General features: G+C 39.8%; 1 protein-coding gene across 5 annotated transcripts in view; it reads left to right on the top strand.

Annotated features, from left to right (window-relative positions):
* Window positions 1-22,440, top strand: part of TEX2 (testis expressed 2) — a 45,619-nt gene that overhangs the window by 8,414 nt on the left and 14,765 nt on the right. For 4 of the 5 annotated variants that reach the window (XM_021537492.2, XM_077787384.1, XM_077787383.1 and 1 more), the window contains exons 2-5: window positions 10,093-11,747; window positions 18,029-18,229; window positions 19,859-20,192; window positions 21,329-21,576. In XM_021537492.2, the coding sequence (XP_021393167.2) occupies window positions 10,119-11,747; window positions 18,029-18,229; window positions 19,859-20,192; window positions 21,329-21,576 (2,412 nt within the window). In that variant the 5' untranslated portion in view covers window positions 10,093-10,118. Of the gene's footprint in view, window positions 1-1,188; window positions 4,147-10,092; window positions 11,748-18,028; window positions 18,230-19,858; window positions 20,193-21,328; window positions 21,577-22,440 lie in introns of those variants that run through there. The other variant, XM_021537502.3, reaches the window with a different exon arrangement.

Below are 22,440 nucleotides of genomic sequence, written 5' to 3'. Positions count from 1 at the left end.
GCATTAAAAAATATGTTGTGGGAGGTGCTCATCATTTCCTGACTCAGTTGGTTTCAATGGGAGTCAGGCCTGTAAAGCAGCTGTTAAGGTCAGGCAATCTGTAATTGACCTGTCAGATGTTGCAATTAAAGTGCATTGCAGCTGTTGGAAATAGGAGTTACCTCCAATGCTCCTGAAAAAAATGAAAAATAACCCGAAACCAAACCACCAGAAAGCTTTAATATGTTTCACTGATTCATTGAGTACCTCTCTCTTCTGTGTCTAATGCAAGAAACAGAGGGGAATGCAGATGGAGCTGCTGCCTTTGATTTCAGTGCTGTTTGTGGCAAGGCCTCTTTCATGTTCTGAATAACAAAGTCCAGGGAAAATTCTTGCCAATGTCTGTCAAATAAGTTTACACCTTGAAATGCTTAGAGTTATAAATACTGTGAAAACTAAGAAAATGTATTTACATGAAAATACACATGGGAATGCTTTTGCCACATGCTGCTTTTTACCTTAATGCTTTTGTGGATTTTGTGAAATATTAGAATGTACTGTAATTGAATAACTAGGAATTGTGTCGTTGCTTCAACCCTGTGCACTTGATTGTTTTTGTATCTGTCTTATAGTCCACTGTTTTTAATCATAAAGTGCTTAAGCCACTCTTTAATTCAAAATTGGTTATTGTGAGATGATTCTGAAATGTATATAATAGTTGCAAGGCTCTAGAAGCTTTTGACCAGCTGAAAAGCTCTCCAGAGCCCTTATGTCATGACAGTCATTCGGGAAGCTGGGGAGGTCTGAGTTGTCTGTCCTAATGTTTGTATTGAGCTTCACTTAATATCTGTGCTCATTGAGAGTCTTCAGTGTATTTGTGCTGTGTATTTGCTTGGGTTTTTGGCTTTTGTTAATAAGCAAAATGCTTTGTCCTTAGCATGGTAAAAATTCAGGTCGTTTGGGGCCATCTGGGTTCCATTTCAGTGTCTTGGATGTTGTCCTGTGCTTGTCACTCTGTCCTCCAGCTGGAAAGCCACAGTGGTGCTGAACTTTTGCATTTTAGTTTCTAGGTATCTGAGTTGAACATAAATCTGAATGAGATGAATGTTGCCTTAAGCAGAGAGACAAATGTCTGGTACTCGCCAGTTCTAAATCTGACGTTTTATTTTCTGGCTATTCTTAGGACAAGGATTCTTGAGAGTTTGTTTTGTTAACCTTCTATGGATCTTTCTATGAATTGGAAGTTTAAGTGTTTATGCACAGAAGCTGTCAACAGTAGTTTATGATCTCTGCACAGTTCTTACTAGAATATGTGTGATTCTAGAGCGGAATTAATGTGGTTCTCAGTCTTTGCTGTTGATTCTTTAAGGTGTTAGTGACTCTTTATGATCTTACTTGTTCCAAAATCTATGTGAACACTGCTCTTCAATCAGGTAAGTCAGAGCAACATTTTTCTAGCCTTCCTAATAATACTGAAACTAATAATAGCATAATTACCTACACAGGGCTTTCAGAGAAGTCTGGAATTCTAGTCCATTTTCTTCCAAAATTAGATCATAAAGAGCTTTTCTGTTCATGTGGTGCTGATTTATGTTTCTTTTGCAGTTTCCAGGTAGCAGGAAATGCTGGTAATACCTTTCTCCATTAATTTTTTCATGGAATCCAGTGACAGGAAAGACCATTGCATGGCATGGAGTGATTGGCAGGACTGCCTCTCTTAGGTGCTGGGAACAATTGTTATAAAGAAACTACAGAGAAGTTTGACTTTTGGGTTGAATTACTTTTGTCCCACCTAACTAAAACTTGATGGCAGCTCTGAAAAGACTGGCGTGTTTTGAAGTCCTGTTTATTGGCCTTTTCCTAACCTTTCCTGTCCTTTGGACCTTCTGGGGACTATGCTTGCAGAACCTTCTGAGAAATCCTGATCTGTCATAAATGCATTTTCTGCATTTATCAAAGACACTTTTCCGTGGGTAGATGAGATGCAAGGAGGTGAACAACTGTAATTAATGTGCCCTCTAACAGCAGTTCCCAATGTTAATATTTGCAGCTTGCTCTGTATCTTCAGGTGCCTTAAGATAATTAATTTTCATGTGTTAAGTACAGCTGCCTTTCTAGTTAGGTATGAATACTTTATTTGTATTAAATGTAAATGTAGCCCTCCTCCCTTCCTTAGACAGTTTAAGCTTTCTGAAAATAGCCTTGTTTTGGTTTGTTCTTGTTTCGGTTTGTGCCAGCTGCCTGGTCTGTAGATATTTTCCTGTTTTTCTTAATTGTTTATTTTATTTGAAGAGTTTTTACCTTGCTTCTTAGGGATGTGCTAGGTCTGAAACTAAATACTTCCAAGTATTAAAAGCTTGAGTGCTATTTAATAATACCAGAGAATATCCCCTTCTGTAATTTTGAAGACATCTCTGAGACCTAAGAAAACTATGATTGTGTACTGTGTTTTGTCCTGTCAGCTTAAAAAGCCATGAGGCACCTTGCATGCTAATCCTCTGCAGAACATGAAATTAAAATGAAGGCTGTACATAAGAAATAGGAAATTTGATTGATCATTAAAAATCCCCTGGAAAAAAAAGTCTTTAGATACCTATGGGTGAATCTGTAGATTCCATTCCTTTTTTAATGATCTCTCATAACTACATGGGGACCTAGAGTTTGAGTTACTAATTGGTGCTGCTCCTCTGTATCTGAGTTCAGCCTCATGTGGACAAACCTGTTTATTTTTAAAACCTTTTCATATGAAGGTGTGTGATGGTTGTTTTACCTTGGCAGGTACTGTGACTAGTGCTGTAGTTTTTTTGTTAGGGAAATGACTGTAAATGTAAGAAGTCGTCTTTGAATGCTCGCTTGCTACCTGTAGGCAGTTCTACCTATTGATGTGTATTTGCACTGGGAAAAAAGAGCCTGCAAGACAATTCTGATAAAACCCTTTTAAATTTAGGATTCAGGGCACCTATTTTACTTAATTGTGGAAACATGCTTTTCTCTAAGTCACTCGGTCAAAATTTCCCCTAAAGATTTCACAGTGGCCTTTAATTTAATCAGAGATGTGGGCAGAGGTTTCAGCTATGGGCTAATCCACAAAGGTTTTAGATAATCTTTTATCAGATTTATGAGGAGGTTATTTTTTTTTCCCACTGAGATAAGAGAGGAAGTTACAGTCCTGCACAGTTTGTCCTCACAATTTTCCCTTTCCACTGGGTGTCATTTTTCTACGTGTAAATTTTTGATGCTTTATTGTTACAGAAATCCAGCATGTTCTGTTGAGATGCAGAACTTGTGCAGCACCAGAAGATTCTGATGTAGACTCTCCTCCCTTTTAGAAGAGAGCAAATGCAGCAGTTACATATTTATTGCTCAGAAGTGTAAGACCATTGTTGGGGTTTTGAGAACCCAGCAGTTTGAGAAAAGTGGGAAAAGCTGGCTTTAGGCTGTGTCTGAGTTTGCCCTTGTTTTAATGTGTCTATTTCTGAATCCCTTGCTGCAGAAATTTCAGATCTGGGTCTGGAAACTTGTCTTTTTCTGGGGCATTTATCTTTTCACTTGTGGCCAAATTAGTTTTTTAGGCAGTTTTGATACCATCAATTAACTACCTGGAAAAACCATATGTTTTAATATAATTTTAAAGACAGCAATACATGTTACAGGAAATGGCTAAACCCTAAAATCTGTGATGAGGTGGGGATATGGTGGTGGTTTGTTACTATTTTATTTTGTTCTGGAAACTAATGAAAGGTTCCTTTGAACTGTTTAATGTGTAGTGTTTTAGAAGGAAAAAGTGCTATCTGTTGCTTGCAATTACAAATGATAAACAAGAATGTAGTTCATAAGAGGAGAACATGTGAATGGAGAAAGTATTATGTATGTAATAGAATTTTTATTCATTCTTATTGTGCCAACTGGGAGTGAATGTTCTTTAATATAATTATACTCTAGTGCAGTTTGAATTTAGTCCAAAGAGCAGAGCTTTGCCTAAAAACTTCTTTTATTTCTTCTGTTAGGGAAAATGTTGGATTTCTTAAAAATACCACTTCACTTCAGCTATCAGAAAATCATTAAATAAGAAGAAATTAGATTTTTCTGAGTTTCTGGAGAACCTTTAACTGCTTAGCTTTCTGTGTTTGTTAAAATGGGAGTGTAGTGCAACTTTCAGAGTTTTTGGTAAGTGATGTGTCGTGGAAAGAATAGGAAATAATAATAATTATTCTTTTATCAGTAAAGGCAGAGGAACTAATGTGGTAGCTGACCTTTCTTAGGTCTTAGGGGAAAATGTTAATATAGAATACACGTGCTTAGCTAACAATAAACAATTTTTGCTTGATTATTTTTGAAGTGTTGTAAAGACAAACTTGGGGACCTCAGTAGCAGCAACAAAATTTCAGTAATTTTGTCTGCAACAAAATTCCAGTAGTTTTGAAGACTCCTTATTTGCCATTGCAATTTTACTTGGCTTTTCTGTCCTGGGCTTAAAATGACTCATACTCATCTCTTTGATAGGTTTACAATTTTCATTAAAAGTATAATCTCATTGACAAGACTTTAAAATTTTGCCTAGAATTTTCTTTTTAAGTATTCCTAAGCATACTTAAATGCAGATTATTTAACTCAAATTTTTCTGAACTTAAAAGCATTTGCACAAAAATATTTGGATTTTTAAATGATGCTCAGAGATCTCCTGCTGGAGGTGTTTTAGCTCTCACCCAGCTTCATTGTGCCAACCTGGGTTTCTCTGGCACAGGTATGTGCTGTGTGTGTATGTTATGATCCATGGTGGGTGACACCATCAGTTTTGGCCATGATCTGGGATTGGCTTCTGCTCAACACATTTGACTTCAATCTTTTAATAGTACTTGATATTGATATTGATAATTTCTGCCCTTGGATTTAAAACAGGTTTTGCTGTTTCTTTGTTTTCTTCCCCTCCCCCCCCATATAATAAATCCAGTTGCATGAACTTGGAAAGGGAAGGAAACTTCCTTCTTGTTCCTGATGGAAACTGAGCTTTAAAGCATTATCTCCAGGCTGGGTAACTGGATCCCTGACAGGAAGGTTTCACAGGGCTATTGTGTGATAGTAATTACCAACCCTGGCTCTGTAGTTCATTTAAAAGTAATGACTAGTGGATGTAAAAGGAACAATAGATGTTAACTATGGAATACATTAACTCATGGAGATGCCAGGGGAATTTAATTGATCATAATTAGAAATTTGAATGGGGATAGGAAAGAACGTTGAATTTTGCATCCCTTCATTTTTTTTGTCTTTTATGATATAGATCTGCTGAATTAAATGAAGTCCATGTGACAGATAATGTCCCAGCAGCTGTGCTCTGTGCTTCAGGGAGGGCATTCTGGGCTAAATGGGAATTGGCTTTCTAGACTACTTCTGTGGCAAAGCAGTACTTTTCACTAATATTGTACTTTGTCTTGAAGGACCTGAAATGAAGACTTCTTGCTTTTAACAGAAGATTTTGTCTGATGCTGAGAGCTCTGTTACTTATTTTAATTAAGCACAAATAATTGCAGCAGTTCTCCCACATGTATCAGTGTTGGAAGGCAGATACTGGTTGAATCTCTAGTAAATCATACAGAATCTAGAATTTCAGGGAGCAAATATGAATTTCAGATCACATTGCCTTGTGTAGGTGTTCCCTGTCTGAGAAAGATTTAATGTGCTGCTGGCCTGGTTTGGAACATGGCTGTAGTGGGGTCCTGTTTCTGTTAATATAAAATCTCTCACTCCATAAGGAGGCTGCAGAGATTGTCTAAAACAAATATACTGCTTCTTCTTCCTGCCAAATGAAGGGTAGATTTAGCATATGAAGTGTCTACCTGTTTTGAGTCTGACACTTGAAAATTGCTATCATGTAACCCAAAATTATAAAAAAGGCTCCATGAATCCTAAAGAAAACTGGGTGTTTTTCCCAGCGTGCCAAAGCAGGAGCTCCTGTTGGATGAGTGATGGCCCAGAAGGGCTACTGGGGAAAGTGGAGGCATAACCAGTGAGAAACATCTTTCCCCTGTGAACAGCTGTGGCAATCTGCATGAAGTTGAATTGCAGCATTATCAGTAATGAGATTAGTTGTTTCCTGAACAGCATTTAGGACTTGTTCTTCTGGTGCAGTGTACAGATACAGGGAAAAGTATTGCAGTGCTGTTTAATAACCTGTGAGGCTTTTCCTTTACTTAGGAGGAAAGGAATTTCTGTTTTGTCAAAACACATTTTTTGGTCTGTGTTTAATAGCAACAAAAATACAAGTGTTGAACCTTGCTGCACATTTTTCTGAAAGCATTTTGCTAATACAGTGTACTGTGTACCCTTTCCCCCTCATGAAGATGTTGTAATAAGTAATAGCAATGTGATTGGAGTAGTTGGCTGCTTCAAAGCATGTGAATGTAGTTACCCAATCTGGCCTGTTTCTCCAGCTAAATGATTATGACTAAGTGTGATATATACAACTTTGACCTTTTAAGTTAGTTCCTAATTTGCTGCTTTGTTGTTTGAATCGCTTTCTATGTTGTTAATATGAAAAGAATTGCTTTGGTGGAATAATTGCCTAAGGCTCTTGGATGGACTGTGTGTTTTCTCAGGGCTGTGAGCAGGTGCTCTCTGGGGTGCAGCTGAACGAGGGTGGGGTGTGTTTGTCCATTGCAGGAGAAGGGAACAGAAGGGTGTTTATGCTGCTGGGCAGAAGGACACATTGCTGGGTGCTTGGCTCTTCCTGTGAACTCCCAATTAGTCATTCCTGGGAAGAAAACACTGCAGTGACACTTACAAGAGGTGTCATGGCCTAACGCACACCTGGCCTCTCCCTGGGTATCCCTGTTTGTCACCAGGTGCATCACAGCGTGGTGGAGATGTCACCCAGGCAAAAACATCCTCAGCTCCAGCACTGCTGCCTCCCTGCTCGTAGGAGAGGGCTGGGTGAGGAATGCTGTCTGTCCCAGGCAGCTGCACTCCCTGTTTGCCTGGCTCCGTGTTTCCTGTTGTTGGAGCTTTAAAAGCAATGCCTGTGGGTGAGGATTATGAACTGCTCTTCTGTGGGTGATGGGGATGCAGTGCCTTGAGGTCAGAAGTGGAAATGGCAGCAGTTGGTTGGCAGCTATCTCATTCCACCCTGTAACAGCATTCAAAGTTCAAACCTTTGGGGGAAAGGAATTATTTTCTGAGCAGCCTTCTTCCCTTCCGGGTAAAAGTTCAGGTTCTGAATTATTTGAAGCCTGAGGATGTAAGACTATTACTCAAATCTGCCTGCCACATGAGTAAAACTGATACCTTGCATCTTCAGAATCAGCAGAAAAACCTTGAAGAGGCAGCCAGAGAATGGAGAATAGTGTGGGCTTAAACAAAAAAAAAAAACAAAAAAAAAACAGTGAAAACCTGTGTTTCTGCAAGTACTATATAATCTGCAAACAATCAGTTTGGAATTGTGCCACTTCAGAGGCTGGAACATCAGGTCTCCAGTCAGCTGGGAGAGGAGCTGAGGAGTAGGGAAGAGAAATGAGTGAGGACAGTGTAGCCAGAAATGAGTAAGAGGTAAATCTGTTAAAATTATTTAAGGGGTAAAAATGTATGGTTCAAGAGCCTGATGAAATAGCTTTATCAAAACCTAACACCTACTGAAAGAGCTGTCAAGCAAAAACTCCTCAGCATCTGCTTTGGGAAGAAAAAACAAAACAAGAGCCCAAATCCTCCACAATAAAACAGAGATTGTGTTCAGGAATGGATTGGAAACATGTTATTTTATATGACATAATTTGTGGTACAGTAACGTGCTTGAGGTAGGCAAACACTGGTTAATCAAGAATTTTCCTCCTTTCTCTGTTATGTTAATCATGATGTTAAGAAAATCTTGCTTGTTCAGTAAGCAGTAAAGTCTCTTTTCAGTACATTTGGTGTGTGCAAGTGAAGTTCATCTGTTTCAGGTCATTAGCACTGCATTAGCACAGCATGGCAACTGGTGTTTAAACACCAGCTAATTAATGTTCAGTGTAAACACAGTGTGCTAAAGAGCTATCCAAACCCATGAAGTTCTAGCTGACACAAAATGCCACGTGAAAATGCTGTTGCGGGGAGAGGAATTGCTAATCTTTTTCTTCTGCTTTCCTACATTATTGATAAATGGTTATGGTTGAACAGCAGAAGAGAAAGGGTCAAACTGATGCCAACAGCATTGTGTGCAAGGGGATTTTGTCATTATACTTGTGGGGTTTTGATGTTAGTTTGTTTTTTCCTTCCTTAGTGTATAATGTGACCTGGAAAATGTGTAGGGTTTTTGTACTTTGAAATTTTGGTGTTTTAGTTTTGCAGTTTCACAACTAGACCGAAGTATTAAACGTATGATAGCTGATGGAAGTGAGGTTGGGTACATATTTTGTCCAGTACTATTTTTTCCCCTCTCCAAAATAAATTTGTGTTTGTCCAAAAAAAATCTGATATTTTGGAGTCTGAAATATGTGAAATGGAACCATGTCTGTGGTGGACAGTAGACAGAAGCATGGATTTCTTACCAACCTTGGCACTTACCAAGCTATTCATACTGGTGACTGATAAGTATACAGTTAAACTTCAGGTAACTCAGAATTCTTACTATTTGGGGAAGATGTAGTAAGACAGGTAGCAACTTACTGAGCCCCTCAGGTGGAGGCACAACTCCATCACTGGAAGGAGTTCTCTTTTAATGCAGCTACTTGGATGGGTCAAATAGATTTTGGGGAGGACAAAAGGAAACTGTTCCATGGGAAAAGCTGAAGTCAGAAGTGATCTTTAGGAAGAATTTTTGTGTCCTAAGCAGTCATCAAAGCAAGGGTGAGGTATCAGTTGAAAGCTTTACCAGGGTCTGAATATTACTTTTGGTCCTTTGAACCCAAACGTGCTCCCTGTCACATGCAGCAGAGATGAGACTTAATAAACAAACACCCAAACCCTGAAAATGAAATTTCTGAAAGCTTTGCATGAAGCAGGTTAACATCCAGCCCCTTCTGTACAGCCTGCTTGGGAAGTTCACAAATGCTGGAAGAAGCAAGGATTCATCAGCAATTTAGGAGCCATAAAATGGACAACTATAGTGCGTAGGAAGTTGTGGACAGATACTTGTTCTGAGTAAGCTGTGTAGCAAAGCTCTGCTGTTTTAAAATGTTTAACCCAGCTTAGTTTAGTGACACGTTAAAAAAAGTTTACATGAGCATCTCTGCTATGAAATAGAAAGGGCTACAACATTCAGTAGGATAATGATGCCGAGCAGGTGGCACTGGCTTACTGGATAATACAATCTGATATCACAACTGTTTGTGAAGTGCAATTTCTTCACCACCACATAATCATTCTTCTGAACTGCTCTTTAAACATCAGCAAAAGCCTTGCATTAATTCAGCTTGACAGTTTGATTACAGCATTTTAACAGCTTCTGAAAAATAATTCAGTTACTGAAGTGGTAAACTCGCTGTCTTGGCAGTGGAGATAAAGTGCTGCCTCCCAGCTGGAGAGGCAGAGCTAATCCTGTAATTCCTGCTCCATCTCTGTGTATGGTCCAGTAAACCAGTGCCTTGGTTTAAATGCATGCTATTTCCTTTCCATGTAAATATATGCTAAATTCACTTTCATGGGTCAATAAAATGCTTAAATAACATGCTCCCCATACTGTGACCTTTACATATTTCTGACCTTGCTTTGAGTTTCAAATTTTCGTTATTTGTAAGGTATAAAACATTTGAGTGTTTCATGTAGAAGGGACTGAGAATTAGGAGTGAAGAATTTCAGTGTGTTGGGGTGGGATGGGGCTCTGGAACTCAGAGGTACATCTGGCAGAGAAAATAAAAAAGTTGTGCTTCAGAGATGAACTGTAATTTCAGGGCACTTGAAGATAATTTTAACAGCCTGGTGTGTTTTAATATTGCCATTTTGTGGTATGTGGAAATATGTTAAGTAGCACACAGTAACCTGGATTTGTAGTTTTCAGCATAGGCATCTCCTGCTTCTTGTTTTTTTGTTGGTGTGAGTTGGTTTGGGATTTTTTTCTATGTAAAATTATGTTTGACTTAATGCTTGAAAATAAGGGTATTTGAAGTGAGGGAAAATGCATTTAACGTGGTGTTATTTTCTTCCCAGACTCTGCCACATCTCTGGAACCTGCAATGACAAGTCAGAACAGTAGCCATGCAGACAAAACTGGTGAAATGTCCTCAAAGCAGTCAACACCAAAAGTGCACGTCCAACGATCTGTCTCCCGAGAAACCATCACAATTCATTTCTCTGCATTTGGGAAGGAGGAAGAAGAGGAGGAAGAGGAATTTAAAGAGTTTCTTGACGAGGAACTAGATGACCAAAGCATTGTAACAGCACTTGAAGCCAAGGAAGACCTCTGCTTTGAGCATACCGGCCATGACCTTTTTGGTCCAGCTACCTCGCTTAACATGGCCAACTCTGCATCACCGCTGTCCTCATCGCCTGCAGTTCTGCCAACTGCAGAAACTGTAAAGCTGTTGGACTCTCCTTCCCCATCCCAAATACTCAGTGCAGTGCCACCAGTCCTGTCTCCATCGTCACACTCATGTCACACATTTGTTGCATCAGGTGCAGCAGCATCACCTGTGGAACAGAAATCCAGTCTGTCTTCCCCATCCTCATCCCCTTCCAGATCAGTTGCCTGCTCTAGCGGATCATCCACAGTTTCTAGTTCAAAGCCTTTTAAGGGGTTAGTCAAGTCCTTTTCAACAGAAGTGGAACCAAAAGAACCCACCCCACCGATGCGACATAGACACTTAATGAAAACCTTTGTGAAATCTCTGTCTACAGACACTTCTAAACAGGAGCCTGATGCTGTGTCTTACAGACCACCTGACTCGAAACTGAACTTGCATCTGTTCAAACAGTTCACTCAACCTCGAGCTACAGGTGGTGATTCTAAAACTGCCCCCTCCTCTCCATTAACATCCCCCTCTGACACTCGTTCCTTTTTTAAAGTACCTGAAATGGAGGCTAAAATTGAAGATACAAAAAGACGCCTTTCTGAGGTAATCTATGAGCCTCTTCAGCTGCTCAGTAAAATAATGGGTGATGAAGGTAGTAGCCACAGGCCCAAAGCCTTATCTTCAAGTGCTTCAGAACTCTCAAACCTTTGCAGTTTGAATGGCCATTTGGAAAGCAATAACAACTACAGCATTAAGGAAGAGGAGTGTGATTCGGAAGGGGATTTCTCTGGGAGTGACTTTAACCTGACTAAGAGCGATCAATCAAGAGGGGCAGAAGAACATGCAAAAGAGATGGAGACCAAAAGCTCTCAGTCTGCAAGCACAAAGGATGTGGGGTCAAAACCTTCAGTTGTACTTGAAAAATATTTGTTGTCTGCGCTAGTGAGCAGGGAGGATGAGGAGTTCTGTGAACTGTATTCTGAAGACTTTTTCTTACTAGAAGAGGAAAGCAAAAGTGATAAACCTGCTGAAACTGTGGTTGAGCCTGAGATGACTGAAGAAACGGTTACTATGCTCAGTAGTGAAGATGAAAATAATCTGGATGTGAAACAGTCTGAAATACCAGTGAAAACTTTATATTTATTAATACTATTAGTCTATGCTTACCTTATTATCCCTCTCCCTGGCTATTTAAGTGGACTTTTATTTGGAATGGCCCTTGGATTTATGGTGGCTGTCTGTATGATTTGGCTTCTTATTCCACGTACTCATGAATATCTCAAATTGCATAAAAGCATGAAAAAGCGATGGAATACAGGAGCTCTAGACATCAAGGAACCTGAAATACTGAAGGTGAGGTCCTGGTATTTTGTGTGTGTGTGTCTGTATGCATTGTTTTGGGTAGGAGTAAACTATTCTGAGCGTGTAAATGAGCTGAAATGTCCCCATTTGTAAATAGTTTTTTAGGTTCAACTTTGGAAGGGGTACAAATGGTTTAGTATCCAAGAATATAGAAGACTTCAATGTCTTTAGGGATTAGTGCAAAATGGAATTTCTTCAAAAGTAAAAGGACAAATAGCTTTGCTTATAGATTTGAAACGATCCAACTGAACTACTGAGAGCAAGTAGTGTCAAAGTTTAGTGTGAAAAATAACATTTGTGCTCGAAGCTGTGTCTTGGGAGATGTATTTTGTTTCTGGGATATTTTGCTGTCTAGGTAGTAATTTGTTTGTCTGCTCTGTTCATAAGTAGAGACAAAAGCATTGTGTTCAAGTAGAGCATAGAGAGCTGGAGAGCATATGGGTCACCCTCAAACCTGAGCTAATTGAAATGGGAGGAGGAATTACAGTTCAGCAAAATGTGTCTGAGAGCTGGGTTTTGAATGAAAGTTTGTCTTTCCTGTTCTCTGTACTCCACTTGTTGTTGAGATATTGCAAGTTTGCTGTCACTTCATGTGTCACTTTGCAGCCTGTCCAGCTGTGATCCATCCAACCCCTGTGTTCCTTTAGTGCTTCTGGTCCCTGTCCTGCCCTCCTAATCTCAATCTGATTAATTACAATAATATTTTCCCAATTGCAGAATTCTGAGCAATAAAACATTTACTGGTTTGTGATGTGCAGCAGAAGCATTTCTGAGTGCTGGTGGTGTAACCTTCACTTGTTATCATACACTTATCAGAGTATTTGTGGAGGCATTTTTTGTATTTGTGTAAATATTAAATTGAGCTTTTTGAAGGTGCATCCCCAATTGGAACAGCACAAAAGTTTCATTAATTTAAATTCAGATGGGTATGTACTCTAGAATCTATCATGTATTGATGGCTAATTTCATGTGTCTTTAGGTAACTGAAAAGTTAGAAAAACAATATAAAACTCTACTTTTGTTGCATAACTGTGACAATTGCATGTCTAGCCCTTATTCTACCTTGGTGTTCCTTTTTTTGGGAATGATATGAGTTGTGGTTATTTGCTGTAGTGAATTCAGACTGAGCCCTCCTGTCTGCCCAATTGAATTGCCTCCTACTCCCACATACAAATTGTTACAAATCCTTGTTCAGTCCTTGTTATTTGGAGCCCAGACCCTTCCTCGATACTTGACAGCTGGTAAAGATCCTGATGTTCATTATTGGCTGGTGTTAGGCTGTCTCTGAGATGTCAGCTCTTACTCAGGAACATTTAAACTATATTTTTATGCCTTTATTGAGGAGTTACATCTGATGAAAATGGCTGTAGGCAAGAAATGAACAGTGCAGAGAAGTCTGCATAAATGTAGATTAATGGTTTTTATGACCTGACGAGTATTTCTTGTGCTCATAACACACAAAGTAATTGTCTTTAATATGTAGATGCTTCAGGAGTTTGCCTACCAGCTTGATGCCCATATTGTAGTGGAGTATGATGTAATATGATTTAGCAGATTTCAAGTTATTTTTCCCACTTCATAAAACTATTTTCTGTTTGCATCTGTCAGAATGAGTACTGGACAGCTTAGCTCCTCTGAAAAAACAGCTAAAGACTTAATCTGTAACAAATCTCAGGGGAATATAAGAAAATCAAACTTGATGGTGTTGCATAAAGAACTTGTTGGTCTGGTATTCTGGGCTGGACTGCTGTTGTGCAATTATGATAAATGCTCTGAGTGAGATCCCTTCATATAGGGCTCACGGGGTTGGGATTCTGCCAAACTGCTGTCAAGTTATTTTTGTACAAATATGTGTGCATTCTCCCCCCATGTAAATGTTGTTTGAGAAGTTTACATTTCCTAGGTTTCGAAAACTAGTGCAAAATTCCCCTCAGCAATTGCTGAAATACTTGAACAGGTTATTGTCTCCCACAAAACTGTTCTTGGCAGCGGGAAAAAGTAAATATTGTGCTGCTAAGTGTGTGGTTTCTATAGGTGTCTGTACTTACTTCACTCAAATGTCCTTGGTACTGGGGGAAAACATCCCTCCAACCAGAAAATGTACAGAATCTCTGCATCTTCACTGCATGTTTTTGTATCTGCCTATTCCCTTAGCTTTCAGTTCTCTAGCTTCCCTCTGATCTTTTTTTTTTTCCCTGCCCACATTTTTCCTTCTTTAATCCATTAGTCTTTTCTAACTTCCTTCTTGGCCTTTCTTTCAGCTGTGCATTCTCTTGTGTTGTGCTGGCTAATAGGAAAGGTTTTAAGTAACAGCAGAAATGAAAATGATAAATTTACCCTTTCCACTAGAAAGAACTAGGAGAACACAGTGGTAGTGCCTGATGGAGAAGTGGAGGTTTGAGCCACAGCTGTACAGAAAGAGGAGGCTTTTTATCAGTGTGCTATTCCTGAGTACCATCCACGGGATTTCATGTTTGATAGTGGCCTCTGAGAGACAAATGTTTTTTTTAGTTAAGGTGATGCTTGCTTCCTCAGACCTTTTTTGTGTCTTTGGATTCCCTGTGAGAGAAGCTTAAAAAATGCATTATATTTTTCCCTCATTTATGAAGCAAAATACTATTGAAGTATTATGAAATAGTGGTAATAAGAGGGATAGTAATACAATCGTGTGATTTGAGTGATCAATAGTCTTGAAAAAATTTTGGTGCTAAAGCATTTGATTATATCACTTAATAATAATGGCTATTAGCCAGTTGATACCACTAAGAAACTTTAGGGACAGTTTTGATCCAGATTTGGGCTTGTATTGTGAAAGTGGCATTTGCTGGTGATTTTATTTATGTATTTGAGATCATCATAAGTAATGATTTTAATTTATTTTTACTCACAGACCTGGTTTTGTGCCCCCAGCCCTTTGGGTCATTTATAAGGATCCTTTGCAGTTCTCCCTATCCTCCCCTCTCAGGTTATGTTGTAACACACCTGAAACCTTAAATAAGTAACACTAAAAAGTTGGTGCCTACAAGGCCTGACTATGCAGTTCTTACATGAATTATTCTGTTGAGCTGCAGTTCAAATACATCTTTGGAGCCCAGAGTCAGGAAAGAGGAAAATTAAACTGAAAACTGTTTAATTTTGAAACTGTTTCTGTAGGTGGCTGCGTCCCACGGAGCAGAGTGTTCCCAGGGCTGGAGCAGTGGCAGTGGCTGTGGATTGGAGCTGTGGGCTGAGCTGGGAATGCCGTGGTGCTGCCCAGCCTGCAGAGCAGCTCCATGGTCAGGGTGCTTCCCAGCCTGGTGGCCAGGCACGTTCTCCTGCTTCCAGCTGGGAGTGTGGAGCAACTGCTGACCTTTAGAAATGGAGATCACAGGATCAGTGTAAATGGCCAGCAGCTGCACAGTGGCATATGACTATGGTCATTGTCCTCCCAGAATTACTAAATTTCTTATTTTAACAACTTTGCTAGAACAGAGAAGACCTATCCTACAGTCACTCCTCTCCTACACAAGGAAATCCATTGTTGCTTCAGTAGTTTGTGAGAATTTATCTGTTGCAAGCACGTTATGGTAACACAATTTCTCTGTTTGGGTGCATTGCAAAACGGTTTCCGTGGGCTGTGAATCTTTTGTTCCAATTTGGTTTTGCAAAAAGAGAGGTGGAGGTATTTCTGCTGAAATCGTTCTTAAAGTGCGGGAACTCTGGAATTACTTTAGGGGCTTCTTGGATAAACTTCTCTGTGTTTTTTAAGGTAGGTGAAACAATTTACAAACTAAGATCACTGAAGTGAGAAGGCAGATGGTGTTGTTACCTCCTTTAACGCTGTTGGGTAAAATTCCTGCAGCTGCCACAGATTTTCAGATTCATTAATAGAGCGAAGAATCACCATTAGTGAAGCATTAACATTTTACTGTCAGCCATGCAGTGTATGTCGGTAACAAAATAACATGAAAATTGAATGCAAAGGTGAAACTTCATCCTTAGAAGTTAGAAAACTAAAATTTTATGTTCAAGGAGGGTTTGCAGTGATGTGCTGTCTCTTTCATCCTGTCTGTTGTCTGAAAATAAAACCCCAAACACTTAAACCTGAACTTGGTTCTCCAGTTGCTAATAACCTGGTGGTTGTGTTGTATTTGTACTTCTGCTGGGTTATGGGTGAGCAGTGGAAGGCACTACAGGGTGTGAGAATTGTATGTTTGGCAGACTGTACAGCTAATAAATTTGTTTGAACTGGAAAGCCTAGGCACATGGTAGGGATCAGCAAAGCAGGAGGGATTTTTTACTTACTTTGGCACAGGGAAGTCAAGATTTTGATGGGTAAATCACTCCTTGTTTTCATCACAGTTCCATCTCAAGCAGGCCATAAAAGGAATGTCAGGTGCAGTCTGACCTTCCTGGGTACCACATGTACCCATAAGTTTCCAGCCTTTCTACTGAAAATAGAAAGCTTATTGGACTTAGAGAAAGGGCTCATGTGACTAAGCTTCCTATAATGACCCCCTCTCCAAGCAGCCCTTCTCTCTGTGCCAGCTGGTGTGGTGTTGGCTGAATGGCCTTCCAGGAGAAGGCAAGAAACTTCTGAGGCAGCAAATTCCCATCTGGCTGCAGGCTCCAGACTTTGTCTGAGCTAGAAATAGCTTGGAGATCTGATGGGGGCAGGTGGGAGTTGCTCCAGAGATCTGTGGGCCATATGGATATTCCAGTTCCCGCACACGATGGCTTTGGGCTACTCGTGTGATGTTCTTGTGCTTCAGTAAGTCCAGCTGGAGTTCCTGGCTGAAAATTAATTGCTGTCTGCTCAAAGATGTCTTGGCTAAATAATTTCTAGGAAGGATATGGGATGTGCCTCAAACCTACATCATCCCTGCTGTGCAGTTTGATATAAAAACTCTTCCTTCTGCATTGTATTTCCTATATGGAAGTTGTGTATAATCCACTGTAAGAAAAAAAACAACCATAAAGCTTCTTCAAAGAGTATGTCCTGGTATAGGCATTTCTATTAATAAAAGACATAGTCTGCTTTGGAGCTGAGCAAAGATGAATGACTTAATCTTTCCTGAACATAAAAGAAATGCTAATTTTTCAGGGTTTGTAGTGGAAATGGAGCTAGATGTTGGAGTAAGCAAAACAGATACCACTGTTACTATGGCACCTAAGAAAGTGTATGCCGTCTACTGTGGGAAATTATGTGGCACTGAAACTGAAGAAACTTAAAATAAAAGTAAATCTTGCATTTCTCTGTGTGCATGGAAACTTCTTTAATAAGTTGAAGCCTTGCAGTAATTTCTGGGATGTTTTGCATAAGGTAGTTACAACTTTTTGTTTTGAGAAATACTGGTGTGCTCATTCAGCTCTCCCCACTTCCCCCCACTGTAATCACAGAGGTATTTGTAAAGTTGCCATTTGACTTTCTGCTTCCCTTCACTTTCTGTTGACATTGATGAATACTGAGTATGCTGAATTTAAGGTTCTGATGTGCTGATAAAAACAATGATCAAAGAATGTTGCATGGTGGGTTAAGAGAAGGAAAACTTCTCCTTGAATGAGTATTCTGCATGCCTTCTACCCCATTTATCTTCTCTATTTCTGTAATCAGATGTTGGAGAAGCGAAGCAACATCACCCCCATGGTCAGATCAGCACTTAGAGGCTTGTTACAGCAGGACTGGCTGGTTTGTTTTGTGTTTGTTTTACAGCACAGAAATGAAATTAATTTAATCCACGTGTATGACTCCTGTGTTGTAGCTGGGCAGTTACACAACACGTTAAATGATCTCAAACAGTGATGGTACACGAGAGCAAACTCCATTGTGCTCTTCCACTGAGTCCTTAATTGTGGTGATTACAATGTCAGTGCTGTGTGTGAGCAGACAGGCTGTTTGCTCTGCCTGGGCTCTGGGTGATTCAAGTGTCCGAGCTTGCTGGGAGCAGAGGGGCTGCTGTGCTGCTCAGCCCTCCTGCCCTGTGGCTCTTCCTGGCATCTTGTGGCTGCAGCTCCCACCCTGGCTCCTGGGGAGGAGGTGACAGCACCCTGTGCTACACATACAAAGTGACTGAGTCAGAAAAAAAACACACTGTGGGCTTGAGAGCTCATCCTCATCTCCTGCTCTGTTGGTTTGGTGCTGCCTTGTTTAGGGCATTTATTGCCTCGTTCTGTTTGTGCACTAAGTGAAATAACTTTGCCAAAAGCTTGGATATAATTTAAAGTTTTTAGGTGAATGCTGTACTTGGTTTTCCGGCAGCTTAAAAGCCTGTTAACAGTGTCTTCTTCTCTAGGGATGGATGAATGAAATTTATAATTATGATCCAGAAACGTACCATGCTACGTTGACTCACTCTGTCTATGTGCGACTCGAAGGCAGCACCCTACGACTTTCAAAACCCAATAAAAATATTTCTAGAAGAGCTGTGTACAATGAGCCAAAGCCTGAAGTCACATATGTCAGTCAAAAAATTTATGAACTAACAGACAGCAAGGTGAGTGTCTTACTTATATCTGATTTTAACAAAGAATACTTTGCAAATTCTTTTTAACTCTGAATTTTTTTTCACTCCTCTATTCTCACATTCTGTCATTATTTAAATAAAACTGTTGTCATGACTAACTTGCAAAAGATCGTGCTGGGGAGGAAGATTGAGCAGGATTTGGAAGAAAGTACAGATTGACACAGTAAGGGAAAGGCATAATTTTCCTCTGGCAGTTGAGAGCAGAGTTAACTCATGGGAGCTCTGAGACTTGTTCCCAATGCACGAGATGACCGTTCTGAAGGTTACACCAAAATGCCTCATCTTTGGTGGTTGTCTCTACTCCAAGGCAGCTGAGACAACCTTTGCATTTCACTCAAAGAGGGAATGTACATCATATGTGAGTGTGAAAGAGGAGAGTGAGAGGTGTCTGTAGTGTGACCTGCTCTAGGTACCCCCAGTCCAGGGAAGGAGATGGGGGGTTTTGCAGTTAGACAAGTGCATCAACAATGATACTAGGACAATTTTCCTACGTGTTGTTTGCCTCCCTCAAATATGTCAAGTGTTGCCACATGAAGTTGATTTCATTGGCATTGTTTTAAATAATACATCAATACCTAATTATTAAAGGAATGGATTTTTTTAATGTGCTGCATCAGTCGAGGGCCTTGGCGGTACAGATGTAGGAGGCAAGCACACTTCAGTTGACTGGAAGTGAGAGGGAGAGAGGGACCAAGGCAACAGTGAGGAAAACCTCCCTCCTTTTCTCTGAGTCTGTATGGGAAAGGAGTCTGCTGTCAGCTCTGCTTTCCATTAAAGGAAGACAGTGAAAAAGATTAAAAAAAAATTAGATTCCTGCCTTTTGCAGATTTGTTTTCCCATCATGAAGACAAGCAAAGCTGTCATGTGGGAGCACTTGATTGATGGTGGTTCCCTGTGATATCTTAGAAAAACTTCCAGTACTTCCCCCCACCCAGCCCCCAGTTGATTACAGAAAGGCCAAGTGCCCTGACTGTAATAAACAAAGGATGCCCATTCTTCAAGGTATTTGCCCACAGTTTTTGGAGTATCCTGCTGAGTTTAGGCCCTCATATAAGAATTTTTAACTCTTTTTTTTAAACTACTCCTCCAATCACTTGCCTTGTCTTAATTTGATATAATTATACTGAGTTTAGAATATAATTATCTGCAAATCAATCTTATGGCTTGACTCTTAGGCATTTGATGTGGCTGTCACCAACTTCAAATGCTCAATTGCATAAGGTGGGCATGAAAAATATGTGTTCAAAACTCAGTTTGGACTCTGATTATTTTATCTTGTTATCTATTTATCTTCCCATGGTCCCAGAAATAAAGTTCCCGAGTTTTCTATTTTTTTCCTGCAAATTCATGAGAATAAGATAATCTAAATGAAAACGGAGTTTCTAATCCACACGGTATAATCTGCTTAAATGGCCTTTGTTTTAATTCCAAAGATTTAGTGATAGCAGTGGGTTGGACATCCACCAGCAATTTTGAGTCAGTTAAACTGGCAGATCCAGTGTAGGATCTTTATCTCTTGCATTCCTGTGTTCTTACTTGAGAAACATAGAGGATACAACTGAAAAATAAATTCATTTAACCCTTTCATCTATCCTTCAGATTTCCCTGGTTCCTAAGAGCCTGGCACGGAAACGCATTTGGAATAAGAAATACCCTATTTGCATTGAACTCGCCAAGCAGGATGACTTCATGGCCAAGGCCCAGACTGAGAAGGAGGCTGCAGAGGAGAAACCTGCTGAAAAAGTGGACTCAAACCATGAGGAATCCAAGAAACCTCAGGATGGAGCGAAGTACACTTGCCAAAAGGATCAAGTGCTTTACCTCTTTGGAAGGACGGGTAGGGAGAAGGAGGAGTGGTTCAGAAGGTTCCTTCTCGCATCAAAGCTCAAGTCTGAAGTGAAGAAGCCACCCAATTTGTGTGGGAGCAAGCCAGGTACTCAGATTTTGTATTCTTGTAGAAGTCTGTCAAAAGAAACAAACCAAAGTTATGTTTTGGTGGTGCTACAGTGATCTTTACAAGCAAAAAATAGTAATACCAAAGATACTCTTCTTACCTTGGCCTTTCATTGCCATCTTACCCACACCTTTTTCCCTCTTGGCTCTATGCTTTCAAATATTATTACTATTTTCAGACTATTTTATTTGAATACAGTGCTTTTCACTGTAATAACTTCTGTCATATTTGTAATTGAATTGTTCAGTCTCTTCTTTTTCTGTATGTTGGAACTGATGTCTACATATGCAGTATTAGGCTCAATTCTCTCATGACCTGTTCTTCCTCCTCCATCCTTCCTTCCACTCTAGTCTCCTGTAAAGGATAGAGCTTTCTCATGGGTTAGTGTCACAAGAAAACACATTTCTCTGTTTAAATAAAACAGATTATATATATGCACTAATATATATAAATACATATATATAAAAAATATATATCTGAACCAATAAACATTAGTCTCTAGTAGTGCTCAGTTGTTTGGAATATTAATTTAAACCTATCCTCTGATATGATTTTAAACCTGAATGACTCATGCTTTTCTGCCTTTATTCTCTGAGAAGCTTTTTAAAAATTAGTTAACATTATTGTTTCTGGCACATAACTTCTTGAAATGCAAATGTAAACTTAATAGCTAATTAAAATTCCAGTAGTCCTTCTAATTGTAACAGCCTATAATTAGATTAGTAAAAAAATAACAACTTTAGCCATAGGTGCATTTCAATCACCTGACTTTTATTTTAGGCATTCTTCAGCAGGGCTGTTGGGAATTCTGCCATGTGTTATACATATGTGAGTGTCCATATTTAAATATGCTATTGATCAGCTGACTCCTCCAGTCCCACACCCTGCTGAGTGCTGAATCATAGCAAATACTGGCTAATTTGGGTTTAGGACCACCTAAACACACAGCAGTAGGATTTACTTTTAGCCTTTAAAATAAGACAGTACCATGCTGGTCTTTTTTCAGGAGAAGTATCTGTGAAATAGCCATGTTCCTTTAAAGTTTCATTATATAGTGTGGTATTTGGCTGTCAGATTTGTTCCCTGTTGAACAAGTATTGTTCCTTTGAATTTAGGGATGCTGCCAGCACACAGCAGAACTGATAGTCAGTCTGGAGTTCTCACACACAGCCGGAACAACAGCAAGGGAAATGCAGAAGAAATCACATCCCAGCCAAAGCACAAGGACCTGTCTGGCAATGTGAGGCAGAAAATGCTTCTGGACTACAATATTTATATGGCAAAGTGTATTCCACAAGAAAAGAAAAGCCCTTCAGGTAGTCCAGTCCTCAGTGCAGACAGCAGCCCTACAGCTGTGAAGAAGGTAATATTTGTGCTCCAAAGGAAGTGACCAGCTTATGTAGCTCTTACTAATCCTTTGACCTCCAGGACTGCATTTGAGTCACTCTCAGTAAACAGGATCTTAATACTAAGTACAACACTCTTAATAAATACATCTTTAATGTTAAGCATGACCACTTTTTATTTAAAATAGTAGTAATTCATATCATGCATCTTTGTTTCCAGATTTTCATACAACACCCAGAAAAGGGAATAGGAGGCCATGGTGTAATGTATGAATAAACACGTCTTGTGTTTCCCCAGGAAAACATATTCTAGCCCCCAGACACTCCTGAAGCTGTGATGGATTTGCTGCTGAGTCTGGCACATGTCAGAAGTCATTCTATAAATAGATGAGCAGTGCTGGCAGGGAACCTGCGTCACAGCAGAGGCTCCTCACCCTGGCAGAGCCAGGCTGCAGCCCTTGCAAGCAGTAGCTGCCAAGAGATGATATTCAGAACTGCAGCATCAACCTGCCTGTCTTAGAAAGTGCTGCCTTTCTGCTAGCTTCAGGAGTTCTGCCTGGAATAATGTAGGGTGGTGAATTCTTCTGTCATTGCAGGCACTTAATATGTTGTGTTTCCTTCATGGAAACTTCCTGGGTTTTTTGTGGTAGTGTGTGTACACACCCAAAATTATTTCAGCTGCCTTGGCTTTTGTGTGTGTAGTCAGTGAAGCAGCATCTGAGTGTGTAATATTTCCAGGTGTTTCAAGATGGTTCTCAGGGAAACCAAGACAGAATTCTCTTGGAGTGTAAACAACACCTTTAATGCAGCAGAGGGGACAATATGGTTTCCTGAATCCTGTATGCAAATACTGGAAGGAGAAGTGTGATTCCCTGTACTGT

The sequence above is a fragment of the Lonchura striata genome, chromosome 19 (genome assembly GCF_046129695.1).
Source record: "Lonchura striata isolate bLonStr1 chromosome 19, bLonStr1.mat, whole genome shotgun sequence".
NCBI lineage: Eukaryota > Metazoa > Chordata > Aves > Passeriformes > Estrildidae > Lonchura > Lonchura striata.
This window is presented reverse-complemented; position numbering and strand designations above follow the sequence as displayed.